At 42.4% G+C, this 16,675-nt stretch overlaps 1 protein-coding gene and 1 long non-coding RNA gene across 7 annotated transcripts in view; one reads left to right on the top strand and one right to left on the bottom strand.

Annotated features, from left to right (window-relative positions):
* Window positions 1-16,675, top strand: part of LOC309353847 — a 32,646-nt gene that overhangs the window by 13,614 nt on the left and 2,357 nt on the right. Inside the window, exon 3 of the long non-coding RNA XR_014162070.1 lies at window positions 16,436-16,481. This is a non-coding gene — a long non-coding RNA (uncharacterized lncRNA). The remainder of the gene's footprint in view (window positions 1-16,435; window positions 16,482-16,675) is intronic.
* Window positions 3,185-16,675, bottom strand: part of THRB (thyroid hormone receptor beta) — a 188,098-nt gene continuing 174,607 nt past the window's right edge. For 5 of the 6 annotated variants that reach the window (XM_081883409.1, XM_081883412.1, XM_081883408.1 and 2 more), the window contains 2 exons: window positions 12,865-13,123; window positions 3,185-12,230 (listed from right to left, as the gene is read on the bottom strand). In XM_081883409.1, coding sequence (XP_081739535.1) covers window positions 11,989-12,230; window positions 12,865-13,123 — 501 coding nt within the window. In that variant the 3' untranslated portion in view covers window positions 3,185-11,988. The remainder of the gene's footprint in view (window positions 12,231-12,864; window positions 13,124-16,675) is intronic. The other variant, XR_014162000.1, reaches the window with a different exon arrangement.

Below are 16,675 nucleotides of genomic sequence, written 5' to 3'. Positions count from 1 at the left end.
TGTCCAAGAAGTTGCAACTAGAATGAGATAAGATTCAGTTCTCAGGCCTGCTTTGAACAGAGCCTATTCATTAGCTTTTTGAAGCCTTCTTGTGAGAATCCACAGAAAAGCTATAGCTGTGGATTTTTATAAGACAAAAGGAATTTTGGACAGTTTTGAGGCCTGGTGTGATTATTGAGTGGGGGGGGGTGACTTCGGGCCTAGGTGGGGTCACCTGTCCTCACCTTCCTTCAATAGTAGTTTAGTAGTAGTAGTAGTAGTAATAATACTAATAATACTAATAATAATAATAATACCCCACCCATCAGACTGGGTTGCCCCAGCTACTCTGGGCGGCTTCCAACAAACAACAACAACAAATTACTTGTACCCCGCCCATCTGGCCGGGCCTCCCCAGCCACTCTCGGTGGCTTCCAACAGAATATTAAAAACACAATAAAAAATCAAACATTAAAAACTTCCCTAAACCGGGCTGCCTTCAGATGTCTTCTAAAAGTCAGATAGTTCTTTATTTCCTTGACATCTGGTGGGAGGGTGTTCCACAGGGCGGGTGCCACCACCGAGAAGGCCCTCTGCCTGGTTCTCTGTAACCTCACTTCTCGCAGTGAGGGAACCGCCAGAAGGGCCTCGGCGCTGGACCTCAGTGTAATAAAACATGAAACATTAAAAACGTCCCTAAAAGTTGTATAGTATCAGGACTGCATAGCCTTTCTTCTGATTCTACACACTATGTATGCTATGCTTACTTTACACTGGGCTGTACCTTAGTTGTAATGGGTGGTGGGCTTGGGTGGGGGAGCTTGCAGAAGACAATAGGGCTGGCCACTTCCCCCCACAATAATTCTAGCACTGATTGGCAGGCCTATTTGTATTAGCTGAAATACTTTGTAGAGAATGTGGGAGTTCAGGCTAATGGCAAGAATGCCCAGGCCGCTTAGTGTGACTTCAATAACATTAGTCCTCCTTGAGTGCTAATTTCTGTTTCAAAGTGCACAAAAGAAATGTTAAAACGTTGCCCACGAGAGATCAAACTGATTGTGTCAATACGTAATCTGCTAAACAGCCCCTATGTATATTTTTAGCTTAGAAGACTGGGAGAACATATCAAACGGAAGCCATTAAATGTGTCCTGAAATACTGAAAATGTCAATAAAATTTCTGGAAAATATTTGCTGCTTTGTACACGTGAAAAGGATCTAGGGGGCTTAGTAGACCACACGCTTAACACGAGTCAATAGTGTGATGCAGCAGCAAAAACACCCAACCTAATGCTATTCTAGGAGGCATAGACAGAAGTACAGTGGTGCATTGGATTACATACGCTGCAGGTTACAGACTCCGCTAACCCAGAAATAGTACCTCGGGTTAAGAACTTTGCTTCAGGATGAGAACAGAAATCGTGCTCTGGCGGCGCGGCGGCAGCAGGAGGCCCCATTAGCTAAAGTGGTGCTTCAGGTTAAGAACAGTTTCAGGTTAAGAATGGACCTCCGGAACGAATTAAGTACCATATGTTCTGGCGTACAAGACGACTTTTTATCCCTGGAAAATCACCCCAAAAGTTGGGGGTTGTTTTATACGCCGGGTATACGCATTGGGAAGGAGAGGGAGCCGGTGAGCAGAGGCGCCCCTTCTGCCATCGCTCTTCCTCCCTCCCCACAGAAGGGCACACGGAAAATCCTTCCGAGCGTGGGACTCGCCTGCCCACCCGCCAAACGCCTCGCCTCGGGATGTTGCTGCTGTGATGGAAGAGGCAGCGGAGGGGTGCGTGCTCTGGCCCTGGCGGCGCTCAAACTCTATAACTCTAAAACTGAACAGCAAAAGTTGGGGGGTTGTCTTATACACCCAGTCGCCTAATATGCCAGAATCTACGGTACTTAACCCAAGATACCACTGTATAATGTCTCTATTCTGCTTTGGTCAGATCACACTAGAAGTGTTGTGTGCAATTCTGGGCACCACAATTTAAGAAAGATTTTGACAAGAATGTGTGCAGAAGAGGGCAACCAAGATGATCAAGGGTCTGGAAACCAAGCCTTATGAGGAACAGTTGAGGGAACTGGGTATGTTTAACATGGATAGGACACTGAGAGGAAATATGATAGCCACCTTCAGATATCTAAAAGGTTGCCCCATGGAAGCAAGCTTGTTTTCTCCTGCTCTGGAGTGTAGGACCTGAACCAACTTTTTCTGCCCACGGTGCTTCTGAAATTATATTATGTATAGCCACATAGTCCAGTCACTTGTAAACAGAAGCAAAAAATGTAGTTGCTCCTTTTCTTGGGAACTTCCCTCTTCCTCAAAAGAATTGTGCACTTTTGTGAGTTTCCCTGAGAATGTTTCCAAAAATGGCTTCTCACTTTGGTGGCCTGAGGAAGTGAGAGAAGACCTCCTTTGCCCAGCCCTTGTAATAATAACAGTGTGGGATTCACACACACACATGCATTTTTTAAAAAAAAATATTGTGTCTCAAGGCTCAAGAGAGTTCCCAACCTTGGGACAAGCCTTTTTCCAAGGTGTGAGAAACTGGCGCAGGCTGAAGCAACCTTCTTTAGCTTGCTCACCAATTACCCTGAGCACAGGTGCATGTGCCTGTGTGAAAGAAGGTACACTTGTTGATGTGTACAGCTCAGCTGGTGTGTACACAGACTGTCCACTAACTAAAGGCTGCATGTGAAGGCTGCAAGTGCAAGAGTATAGCTCCACTATTTGTGCAGCTCAGCATAGCGGGAGCTGGCGTTTGTCCACAGACAACTTTCCGGGTCATGTGGCCAGCATAACTAAGCCGCCACGGAACACTGTGGCAGAAACCAGAGCAGCGCACAGAAATGCCGTTTACCTTCCCACCGCAACTGTACCTATTTATCTACTTGCACTGGTGTGCTTTCGAACTGCTAGGTTGTCAGGAGCTGGGACAGAGCAACGGGAGCTCACTCCGTCACGGTGATTCAAATCGCCGACCTTCCAATCGGCAAGCCCAAGAGGCTCAGTGGTTTGGTCCCCGGCCCCACCTGAATGGGCCAGCGAGACATTTAAAAGGATGATGCAGCAGGGAGCGTTGCACCATTTGGGTTTCAATCCAGGCAGCATCACATCCGTGCTGGTAGGAGATGCTTAAAAGTCCTCAAGCACTCTAACAAGCTGATTTTAAATTCCTTAAAGAAGAAACGGAGACGCCAACCACTGATCAGTTATAAGATTTTTTCTTTTTAGAATTCAAGCTTACACAGTAATCTATGCCCACTATAGTCATAATTACATATTAATATCTGCATACAAAAGCTATGTAAAAATTATATTCTTCCCCCAAATATACAAATTTTCTCTTCAGATAGTTTAAAACATTTGTGATCACATATTTTAATATAGCTTAGGCTGAAAAAATATTACCCATCTAGCATATCACTTAACACTGTTTGGAAAACAGAACAGAACAAAACAAAACATTTTTTTAATAATAATAAAAAAATCCTATTCCAGAATTCTCTGTCTTTCAAATAAATTCATGTAACTTCAAACAGCCTCAGGGCATGACTCCAAAACACAGAAAGGGCAACTCTAAAACCCACCAGAATCTTTCCTATTTTTATTTTGTAAAGAATATAGTATTATATTGGGGGGGAATGAAGCCATTTTGAGGAATTTTAAAATTAAGAACATAAAGAAACAAGAGGGGAAATTACTCATTCATGCCCTGATATGATCTTATCCAACACTAGTGTAATTAAATAAAGTGTCTTTTTAATGTTTAACATTGTGCTCAGTAATTTACATCAATTCAATCCACACCGCGATGTAGATTTACATTTGATTGTCTTGTGCATAAATAAGGGTTCGCTTTTAAAAGTTAGGTAAACTGTGCAAATAGACAGTCACAAACAGCTTATTACTTGCACAATATTGCTTTCGAAGGCGACATCGTTGAATGTGGATCAATGCACACAAGCACTGCAGACTCTCTTTGCATTTGCTAACATTTATACAACACAGTAAAAACTTTGTGAGAAAAGGCCATACCTTTTTTGTCATTGTGATTTTTTAAACTTTATTTATTTAAAAAGCAACATTATTTTTCTTTTTAAAATAAATGTGCTCGCTTTGTTTTAAATATTTTACGTGGAAAATAAACCTCTACCGCTCTATGATATCGTGTCTCTATAAAAATTTATATAAGGGTCATATCGTAGTAGTATCAAAAGGGAGTATCTGATAAATCTAGTTATTTGAATAAAGTTACAATAATAACAGGACAAACCAAAACTTCTCGCATAGGTCTTTGCTGTCTCCAGAGTTGCAAAAAGGCAGGCGAAGAAAACTTGCTTGTTAACGTAGCACATCTCAGGGCACAGTGTCTTTGCAATATTTGTCTCCCAAACCTCTCAACGACCGTGCGAGGCAAGGGGCAATTCTGGAATATAAGGCTGAGAGACAAGTGACTTGCCCAAGGTCACCCAGTAGGTCCTTAGCAGAGCGGGAAAATGTTGGTGAACCAAACAGTCTAAAATTCTGATCACCTAGATGAGGGACCGAGAAACTTCAGCCTTTCGCTTGTGGATGGACTCCAGCTCCCATTGTTCTTGACCACTGGCTGTGCTATCTGAGGCTACTGGGAGCTGGAGTCCGTGAACATCAGGAAAGCCAGAAATTCCCCAGCCCTGACCTAGACCAAACTGACTTTTTCAAACAAAGCAAAAAATGGATGCGTCTTCCCTGGTTTTGATTCTCATTGTTGACAGTGGGGGAAAGGGTTAGCCTTGCAAGCTATTTCTGAAAACCATAAGACTGGTTGGTTTTGCTTATGATTTATGCAGCGAGAAGAAGTCTGTATGACACCTACAAGTTAAGAGTTCCATAGCATAAAGATAACATCACTAGCAATGACACGCTCCTCTTGCAGTCAGTAGCTTTGTCCAGGCAGATTCCGGAAGAGTCATCTTCCTTCCAATCCCGTTTTGATTTTGCTTCTCCTTTTCTGTGCTCCGCTCTGCGATGGAGTGATTATTTAGCACAAAGATAAAATCACAAATGTCCAATGTCTAAATTCCGACATCTGTATTTTGGCACAGTGTTGTTACTTTTAAGAAACTGCTATCTCACCATATAAATACATTGTCAAGAAATTACAGAACTCAGTTGCAACACAAACCCAGTGCAGCTTAAACATCTGTTTGTTTAGAGCAAGAAATAGTAAAGATGACACTTTTTTTTAATAAGGAGTTTTTTTTTCATATAGAGAACACTCCACTTGCTACTATACCTAGAGCAGAAAGCAAAATTGAGAGCCATGTGGCACTGTCAACAAGCAGAAATAAACGCTGTGCAGTGTAAAAAATCATCTTTGTTGTGTTCTGCCAAAAGACTCAATCCACACAGAAAAAAAATACTGGGTGTAGGATTTGCCACTATGAGTAGTCAGTTCTGAAATCTACTCAAGACGCTGGCCATGATTGGACAAAACCTTATAGTTTACCAACCTCGGCAGGACTGAGGACTATGTTCATTTTTTGAAAAAATACCCCACACATATTTAAACTAACTAAGGACTCAAACATAGGTCCCAATTCTGCTCTCTCTCCCTGGTGTAAATGAACAGTGAAATCGCTGAAAAGCCTGTGGAGCTACAAATGTAAAAAACCGGAGTGACTGAAATAAGGATTTAACACCCTTACTAGACCGTCTCCGAAGTACAAAATGGCTATCGAGTTGTGATTAATGACTTGATGGTAACTTTAGTGAATTGGGCTGCACTTACCTAGTGAGTCCCATTGAATTAAGTAGGACTTACTTCTGAGTAGACATGCTTAGAGTTGCAGCCTTAAGTGTCTCTGAAGCATAGTGTGCATTGCTAACCAACTACCACTTAACGTTTGTGTCTAAAAGGTGCATTAGAATACTGAGTAACAAAGAACTAGTGACCTATGATGTTGGACAGTAGTCCTAAAGTGCCACCTGCAGCTCTGTGCCTCCCGTTCTCATCCATGATGGGAAATGCTCCATGTGAACAGAGGGATTCCTTGTTGCAAATGGCGGAAAGGGTGTTCCTCTGCCCTTAGAAAACAATGGGAAAGTTGTGGAGCTGGATGTGCAATGGGGCCAGTTGGCTGGGCTAGAAGGCTTCTTCTCTCTGGCAGAAGATGCTTTTCCTCCACTGCAAAGGAACCTTTGGGTACATCCCTCCAGAGTGTGATGACTATTTTGTTTGGAGAAAGTATTAAAAGTCAGATTGGGAGTTTGGGCCAGAGTAGGTGAGCCCCAGTGCTTTTCCCCCTAAAAAAATGTTCAGCGGTACTCTCATTTTGACTCAAGAAAATCACCATTTTATAGTTCAAATCGGGAAAAATAAATACAGTAAATGGACAAAAGTACAAAGGTTCACAAAATGTTTAGGGGTATGCGTACCCCCCGGAAAAAGCACTGGTGAGCCCCATAAATTGATCTTTCAGGCTGTAAGCCTATACCTACTTGACATGAGAGCAGGGGCCATCAAACTGAATGGGACTTGCTGGCGAGTAAACATGCATATGATTTCAGCGTTAATTTATTAGTGGGCTGGGAGGCAGAAAATGTGAGCAGGGTCACGTTTTACCCTGCACCCTGACCTAAACCGGCTACCCACAAGCCGCTGCTTGCACCGTTATGGAAAATGTGCATACTGTACAGTAAAACCTCGGTTGTCAAACCTGTTCCATTCCGGAATCCCGTTTGGCTTCCAAAACGTTCAACAACGGAGGCGTGGCTTCCGATTGGCTGCAAGAGCTTCTTGCACTCAAGCGGGAGCCACGACGGATGTTCAGCTTCCGAAAAACGTTCAAAAACCAGAACACTTACTTCTGAGTTTTTGGCGTTCGGGAGCCAAAACGTCTGATAATGGAGGTGTTCGGGAACCGAGGTTTGACTGGACTAATATATTTTCCCTTATTGCCCACTAGGACCAAGAGGGTGAAAGTCAGGAAGGCAGCAGTAGGCAGAGCAAGAGCCAATGACAGGTGCAGCCAACTAATTTTGGCTTTGTCGCCATCCTCCTCCCTGCTGACTCCCCCTACAAGGCAGAGGCGGACTTGTAGGAGCCTAAGGTGGAGGAAGCAAGTAGCCGAGACCAGCCCCTGGACCGGTTGTAAGAGAGAAGACATGCAGGTCTTCTTGGAGGAACTGAGATTGATGGGGCAGACATCCCATTTGGTAATGGAGCAGCCTCCATGGCTAATGGCTCAAGCAAGAACCAGGAAGTGGGATTTTGATCAAGAAAATGCCAAATGGTTCTCATCTTATTACCCTGGGGCTACTTTTAAAAGGATGAGAAGGGAGACAGTTGTCTTTGTGTGTCTGGGGCGCTGAAGCCTTTCAAGAAAAACAGCTCTTGATTAAATGGCTTTAAGGATGCACCCAAACCCAAAATGCCTGCCGTCTTTCATTTCACGTTACTCTTTTGTTCCCTATTAATCCAGTTTTAAAATTTTCATGTTTCCTCTGCATGCAGGGTTCTCTGAATTGGGGACCCGAGTCTTTGAAATTTATATAAGCAATGCTGAATTCAGATGATTATGCCACACATTCCCCACATGCGCTTGATGATATGTGCTCAGAAATGGGAAGAAACAGGGAAACTTCCAAGACAGGACTGTGAAGTGCCTGCATTTCTGATATCATCAACTGCCCAGTTTAGCATCTGCTAAAAGAATTCGGCAAGGCCAAGGAGGAGTTGGGGCATCATGATGGAAATTCAGCATAAATGCTTGATTCTGTAGGGTTAGGGAAGGTACAAGTCCTCCATCTATACTGTGCATGGCCAAACCTGGCCCTCCAGATGTTTTAGGGCTACAATTCCCATCATCCCTGACCACCGGTCCTGTTACCTAGGGATCCCAAACATCTGGAGGGCCAAGTTTGGCCATGCCTGATGTACTAATCATAGGTGGTTTTCTGCTTTACTAACAGTGCAATGCTATACATGTCTACTCAAAAGTAAGTCCTACTGCATTCAGTGGGGCTTACCCCAGGTAACTGGGCACAGGATTGCAGCCTGAGGTTATGTTTTGTATAAAATATGCCAGGAAAGGTTTACAGACCATGGGAGGCAATAACCATGAGGAAGGTATCAGCAGCCCATGGTCTGGAGGACACCTTAAGTACTGCTCACCCACATCTATTTCCATAGGCCTTGCAAGCAAGATGGATGTTTGTGTAGATTGAACTGCAGTACTTTCAAACTCCACTAATCTCCTTATTAAGTAAGCTGACGAGGGGCAGTTCCAACTTGCGATGTATTTGCCTGTAATATTTGTAAAGCAGGTATTTGACAAGACACATTTATCTGGGCAGATGGGTGATCTATTTTGAATTTGTTCATCTTTTGGAGAAAAAAAATTCCCTGAGTTGATCCAATTGAATTTTTGGATAAGCATTTTCAAACGACTTAAGCTGGTGAAAGAGACCTGGTGAAGCTTACTTTGAAACTTTGCATATTCTTATGCTATCAGAAGCTTATGAAACAAAAGGCATCACAAAAGCTCGCAATTGTCTCTTTTATGGCAACAACCGTCTCTCTGGAGACAGGTGATATTAGGTTCTGTAGACGTATCTGGCACCCGAGAGAATATTATGCAACCTCTTGGATGCCTCATTCATGAATTGATCTATGTTAACACTTTTCACTATGGATGTGGGTTATTACTCTTGCAGTAATAACTTTTGTAATGACTTCTGTTTTGCAGCAGTTAAAAAACAAAGGGAGTCAACGTGATGCCTTTGTTTCTTCTGTGACAGTTTAGGAGCCTCTCATTCTCCACCCCCACCCCCAAATTCATATAGACTGTGAAAAATATATACGGCATGTTTAGGCATTTGCTAACATGGATCACAACCTAACCTAAGTCATTGAAATCAGTGAGTTTAAGCACACCTAACTCTGTATTGGATTGCGGGGCCATGGACTTGATTAATGTCCACCATGTCATGACACCGTTTGGTGCATGAGCACTCAAAAGACTTCCTTTGCTAATGGAATGAAGCATGGCTGATAAGAACTCTACCGTTCTCGTTTTGTCCACAGTGAAAGTCTTCCTGAGTACAGAATTTTTCCAGAGTATACAATGGTGCTCTGGGTCTAGACTTCTAGCGATTGTTCTGGGCCGAAATGGCTCCCAAGGGTTTGTGGAATTGTCTCCTTCTTGCAACAGAAGACGTAACACATGCCGCTTCTGGAACTAATGTTGATTGCCAAAGCAGTTTGCTATGTGGCGTGGGAACTTGTTGTTTCAGAAGTGCAGGCACTAAGCCCCTGCTGGTTGCGGCACGGACTAGATTCATGTTTCCTGGGGACCTTGCCCCAGGTTACAGTCGCTATGAGAGTGATTGTAGAGAGGCAGTGAAAGGGTCTATGGCCTATGTTACTTACTGATATGTGAATGCACAGGGTAGTATGGAAGGATTCAAAAAGCGTACTTTGAGAATAAGCTGAACTGGGAAATGAAAAGAAAAGGGGGGGAAAGGGAAGGGCCTGCCTGATGCATCATATTAAAAATGAGAGCAGTTCACAGCAAATAAGTTAGGTGTTCCATGAACTGCATATCTAGCCTGTTTAAATATCACCATCAGAACAGCCCCAAGTGCACTGATTCTGGATTAACAGAATACAGCAGCAGAAGAGCTTGTCCTCCACAGTTTGGTACTAATATATCAGAGGGAAAGAATTGTTTTCAGGGAAGGGGGAGAAAAAAGGAAAATCAAGTCCAAAATGCAACCCATTATCTTAACTAGAGAAAAGGATGAAGTGTAAAGGGCTTGGTTGGCGTAACTTTTAAAGCTGTTTTCCCTTTATGGTCAGTTTTATACAGATTTCTATAAAAGGAGAGACAGTAGTCATTTCAAATACTCTATGGTTGCATCTATACCACACATTAAAAGCACATGGCTTTCCCCAAGGTATCCTGGAAGTGTAATTTACCTCTCACAGAGCTGCAATTCCTAGCACGCTTAACAAACTACAGTTCCCAGGATTCTTCAGAGGAGGCCATGTGGATTAAATACATGGTGTGGATGTGACCTGTGAATTTAGCCCACCCCTGCAAATGATTTTTGAATCTGGGTCTCGGAAAAGCATTCAGACAACCCATTTTCACCTCAAGATTCCACCCACAATGTCAAAAAGGCCACTAGGAATGGATAGCAAGTCCCTACTGTGGTTGTGGGAATGGTCATTAAATTGCTGGAATGAAGTTGTAGAGTCTTAAGTACAAATACAACAAATGCATTTGTACTTTAGCGCTATGTCAATTTCTCTTGCCTACGTTTCCGGGAGTGGCCAACATGGCCCCTTCTAGATGTCACGGACCATGTCACCAGTGGCCATGTTTGCTGGGACTGATGAGAGTTGTGATCCACAACAACTGGATGCCACCATGTGGGCTGCCCCTGATTTATATGTTTGAGTTTTCAGAGAAATTCTGACTCTTCCTTTAAATTCTCCCAATCCAGAGTCACAGAAGTCATCAGACATGCAGAAAGTGCCCGCACACACTCAGAAATGCCTTATTCAAATTTTGTGTGCCTATGGGTTTTCTGCATCTATAGAAATTAATGAGGTAGCCCTTGCAGCAGGGATGGGGAAGCTGTGCCCTCCATTTGCTGCTGGGTGCCAACTCCTATCAGCTCCAGCCACCATGGCCAAGGGTCTTCTGGAGGACCACCACAAGTTCCCCATCCTCAATTTACAGGGGGATATTTTTGGTGTGCCTATCAGAGTTTCTGCACTCATAAGAAATGAATGGATCGAGCCCAAAACTATCAGGTTTCTCCCACTCCTCCCCAAAAGCCTGGATGATTAATACAGTCGTACCTTGGTTGTCGAACAGAATCTGTTCCGGAATTTCATTCGACTTCCGAAAACGTTTGAAAACCAAGGCACGGCCTACGATTATAATATAATAATAATAATTTATTATTTATACCCCGCCCATCTGGGGTATAAATTGGCTGCAGGAGCTTCCTGAACTCAATCGGAAGCCGCAGAAACCCTGTCGGACGTTCAGGTTCCAAAGAACGTTTGCAAACCGGAACACTCACTTCCGGGTTTGCGGTGTTCAGGAGCCAAAACATTTGAGAACTAAGCTGTTTGAAAACCAAGGTACGACTAGATAGCAATTTCCCCTATTTAGCAACATGAAGTCAAATTTGTTTTAGAAGACTTGGGGCAATGTAGGTTCCAAATGTCAGTTCTTATTCTAATAGGTGTGACTTTCATTCACACATCCCAATAAAATATGGAAAATAGAAACAAACAAAGGACTTTCCGCACTTTTTGGAGCACTGACCTATTAGGGGTTTTTTTTAAAAAGGATTTAAAAATACAAAAGGTTTTATTTATTTACTTGTAAGATTCTGATCTCAAAGCAATGATGGCAATTATGGAAGTCTTTGGCTAAATTAAGATGCACTCTCTTAAGAACTACTGAAAACCATGGTTGCAATCAGGTGAAAGTTAGGCATGGTTAAGTCCTATCGATTTCAGCTGGTACTTAGGCGAGCCTAACACTTGCTAGATTGTAGCAAATACCTCGTGTCCTGAAAGTGAGATAATACTGTACAAAATATGGCAGAATTAAAAAATATAAAGATCTGAGCATCTATTTGTTTCCGTACTAGTTCAGCTTATTTTCCCACCTCTCTCCAAGCAGTGATGAGTGTGAGCTTATGAGCACCTGAATGCTGGTGAATGAAACGGATTCATTTGTATTCCCAATGTCAAACTTTCAAAGGATTCACATCAAAAGGACACACACACACACACACACACAAATGCAATTGTCACAAGTACCCGCATTGAAGGGAGATCATCAATCGTGCCTATCAAAAATAATCCTCCAAACAAAAAACAAGGTGGAACAAAATGGAAATGGACACAAAAAAAGAGAGAGAGAGAAAATACTAGGCAATGGAATGAAATGACAGACACCCAGTAGTGCTATAGGATTTTCGAGAACCTCTCCAGTCTTTTTAATCCTCAAAAACTTCCAGGAACAAAGGGGGAAAGAGTTCTGTTGGGCATTCCACCTTCATGTGCAGGAAGCGGCTAGCATGACAGGCGCCAATCATTCGTAGGTCCGTCACTTTCATCAGCAGTTTTGGCCAAAAGTGTGCAATGTGATGCTTTCTGTAATTAATGTAGTGTTCAAATGCCAGGAGAAAGCCCTCTTGGCACTTTTCTATTCTCTCGACGCTGACAAGACCCGGACGATCTGCGTAATTTAGACGAAAGGCATCAGTTATTTCCTTACATCCACCCAGGACTACTTAAACAGTACCTTCTGCAGAGCTCAGTCAGATTTTAATAAATTGATATTGCTCAGTGGCAGGTTCCCACAGTATTTCCCAATGCAAGCTGATCCTGACACAGCTTCCCTGAAGCTTCAGAGAACCAGAGTAAGGTAGTGGGTTGTCTCTTGGGCAAAACATCCGTTATGAACATGGGATCCCTAGATCTATCCCTAGAACATGGGAGCAATTGCCAATTGAGAATTTTACCTTATATGTTTTGGTAAAACAATACAGTGGTACTTTGGTTTTCGAACGTAATCCGTTCTGGAAGACAGTTCGCGTTCCGAAACGTTCTAAAACAGCCGACAGCTAGGCCTCCAGAGCTTGCACTCAGCAGAAGCTGCGTGGCATGTTTGACTTCCGAGACACGTTCGAAAACGGAAGTACGGTATTTACTTCTGGGTTTATGGCGTCCGAAAACCGAGGTACCACTGTATATGTGCACACTAGGCTTAATTTTGCTCTCCCCATATTTATTTCCCTAGAGAAGTACTCTAGGAAGCCAGTGTAGTGTGGTGGCCAGAGTGTAAATTACTAAACTATTTTCATACTCACCTGAAGACATCAGCAGTACCGCCTGTAGGAGAGCGACTTCCGTGTCATCTAGGTTGAATGATGACAATGACATGCCCAGGTCAAAAATGGCATCTGATACAACTCCAAGACCCCCATTTTTCAGCTGGCCCCTGGTCACTGCCATCTCCCCATTCAGGGTCAAAGTCTCACTCTCGGGGTCATAGCGAACTGCTGCTCTGAGGGACATAATCTCCATGCAACAACCTTTCAGAAGGATGATCTGGTCTTCACATGGCAGCTGCGGAGAATGGCAAGTGAGAATCAGTTTCCCTGCACTTAAGTGAAAGGCTAAATGCTAAAAAGTAAAATAAATATTGGCACCACCCCTGTATGCAGTTTCCTTTCATTCCTTCCCTTTATTACTTCCTTTGAAGTGATCACTAAAACCTGCCGAGAGAGTATTCTTAATAATGTCATCCACATGCCAGCTTCAAAGAAGTAATTGTCATTTTTCACCCTTCACTGAGACTTGGGGAATTACTGGAGAGTCAAGATGGGATAGATATACATTCGAAGCAGTTTAATTTATTATTACTATTTTGATGACGATGATGATTGTATAATTAATAAATCACTATCTATTACAGGAATATTACTGCAATGTGTCATACTTGGGGCTGCTTTTGAAAACGGTAGCTCATTCAGAAATCAGCAGAATTCATATTATACCAAATCTGGCACAACTGCACTAGCTACCGTTTTAGTCTCTCAAGCCCAATTCAAAATGTTGGTTTTGACCCATAAAGTCTTAGGTGGCTCAGGACCTCAACAACTGCCTCTCCCCACATAAACCAGCCTGGAACCTGCGATCATCATCGGAGGTCCTTCTCTGTGTGCCTCACCTGAGGGACATGAGAATTGGCCTTCTCAGTGGTGGTTCCTCACTTCTGGAACGTTCTCCCCCGGGAAGCACAACTGGTGCCATCTTTGTCTGGTTTTAGGTGCCAGGCAAAAACATTTGCATTTAGGAAGTCCTTCGGTCCTTAACTGAGAGGGTAACTAATTATGTTTTTTGCCTCTTTATTGGGCTCATCTTTGATGTGAGGTGGGTAGGATATGCATCTTTTATATATATTTCTGGATTTGCACTTTAAATCTTATTTTACTGCTGCTTTTATAATTGGTTTTAATGTTGCTTGCTGCTTTTATTATTATTATGTAGGTTGCTTTGAGACACTTTGGTGTAAAAGGCTAATAATAATAATAGTAATTAATAATAATAATGTGAATGACCTAGCAATGGTACATACTTGTGTTATACAACCACTATAACCATCTTTGTCCCCCACAAAACCTTCAGCCCATAGGCCAACGTAAATTCGAACCCTTCAGGGTAGAAGGCTATCTTGTTATTAGTTCTCTAGCACTATTAAATCACCCGTAGTCCATAACAGTAGTTATGGAAACAAAAATCAGTTCCATTTTGGCTTCGGTTATTAAGTTATTTTATTTTTAAGTCAAGTTGAGAGAGGTGTGTGTGTGCGCGCGCGCGTCTGTCTGTGGGGTTGGGAGTAGTTATTTATAGTACTGACACAGTGATTACATTTAATCTCAACAAAAAAAAAACCCTTCTGAGTGGGCGAAGGGATCATGGCTTAGCAGAAGTGAAAGCAATGTTCCAGGGGCCGAATGGTTTTTGAAAAATGTAGTCTGCCTGCAAAGGAAAATTGACACTTGATTGTAATGTCATCTTTTCCCCGCCTCGGCTGCCAGCTTTAAGTGTAGAGTATCTGACTCATAGGGAGAGTGACTGATGCTACTGCTAAGAGGAAGGCATGCTTGGCAAATCCACACTGTGCTCAACCTGGAAACCAATGTCCCCACTATGGAAGGACGTGTGGATCCAGAATTGGCCTCCACAGTCACTTAGGGACTCATTGTTAAAACCGTATTTATAGAAGACTATCTTATTCGGCTACGAGTGATCGCCAAAGGAGAACTCAGTCAGGCTTCTCTACATCAGCTTCAATAGTTTACACAGGTCGGGGCAAATGGGAAGTGATGTTTCACAACCAAAAAGAAGGGTGGGGGGAAAGAAAAGCAGAGAGAGAAAAAGAGGGCAAAAAAATATTCTAATTATCCAAAATAAACATGATTAGTTTAATAAGTTTGAAACAAGCAATTCCCTTTGAGACTCATTTGGCACTTGCATGGTGTTGCAGAATTTTGCTATCAGCTGTGAAGTATTCTGAAGTTTGGACAAAAGAGGGTGAATTGGGGCAGAGCGAATGGCTTAAGGGCAGCGGGAAAGCCGTGCCAGCCAAATCTTTTTTTCGGGGAAACTACATGAAAGTGGCCCAGAATGGCCAGACTCACTTGGAATAGGGAAGCCATTTGCACGAAGTGTTATCCTCCCTCTCTTTCACTACAGCTAAGGATGATCTGAGATCTGTGTATGAAAGGAACAACTGAAAAATGTTCTGGAACAGATAAAGGGACACACAAAAGAGAGTGAGAGAGAGAAGAGGGTGTTTTCACACACAGGTGACTCAGCATCACCCGATAATTTTGTTCTGCTCTAAACTGGAAGCTGAAAAATGGACTAGCCCATTCCCTGGGCAAGTCTCCCTTTCTCCAGTCCCAACAGTTGAGAGATGAGGGTGAGGATTTTTCAGTGGAACAACTGTGTTTTTGAGGAAACCTTCCTCCTCCTTGCTGCACTTCCAATCGTAGCACTTTAGATTAACCCATGTTGTGTTGTTATCCCTCTGGTTAAAGATCTATTTTCATCTATTTGTAATTTCCTGCAATGTCATTATTGGAAGACAATCATCATATTTATATGCATGGAAAAGTGACCTAGGGGAGTCTATGGAAGATAATGGAGATTTTCCTGGAGACAACCTGGAGATCTTTTTCTTTTTATTAATCAGCGCTACTTAGGAGGCTATAAAGGACACACAATACAAAGTTCTCAGTATGTTGTACATGACCCCTGCAGTACTTCAAAGGATATGTCCAACTATAATTAGTACTCTGGTCAGATTGGTTTATGATTTCACCTTTGATGGGAGCAGTGTTAGTGCCTTAAACTGTGTAAGAGTTCAGGAATACATTCCAGATGACATCCAGGAATTTTGCCACATTAGGCCACAGGTAGCTACCCCAGCTATGCTATGTGATCACTTTGAATCTATAGACTCTGTATTTCTGCATAAAGGCTTCTTAAGTAATCGTATTCAGGGGCAAAGTTGTGTATAGCACATAACGGGAAGTCTCCAAAGAAGCTATATAAAAAGCAGTGCAATAATAAAATTCGCACCCTGGGCTCCTTGGAGACTAAATTAAATTTGGGAGATGATGGTTACATACAATCTTACTCAGAATGTGCAGCAAGCAAGAGATATATCTAGCTAGCTAGCTAGCTAGCTACTTACTATCTATCTATCTATCTATCTATCTATCTATCTATCTATCTATCTATCATCTATCTATCTATCTATCTATCTATCTATCTATCTATCTATCATCTATCTATCTATCATCTATCTATCTATCTATCATCTATCTATCATCTATCTCAAAACCATGGTTTCTCTTTACTTCCTAGGTGGAAGCCCATCAGATCTTTTGATAAAATCTGAATCAACTGACAGGCACCTATATTTTTGTTTCTCACTATGATATACCGTATTTAACTTAGATGTGATATAGTTAGTGAACTGGATATCTCACAGGCATGATTTAATGAGATAGCTATATGTAAGTTTATTAATTCCTAGTTCTTGTTGTAGTGTTGTGTGTATACTTTGTTGTCTGTCTTGTAACTCTATCTCAAAATAAAATAAAA

This window comes from Podarcis melisellensis, assembly GCF_964234715.1.
Source record: "Podarcis melisellensis genome assembly, chromosome: 12".
NCBI lineage: Eukaryota > Metazoa > Chordata > Lepidosauria > Squamata > Lacertidae > Podarcis > Podarcis melisellensis.
Note: the sequence above shows the minus strand (reverse complement) of the source record. Positions and strands in the feature narration are given on the sequence as shown.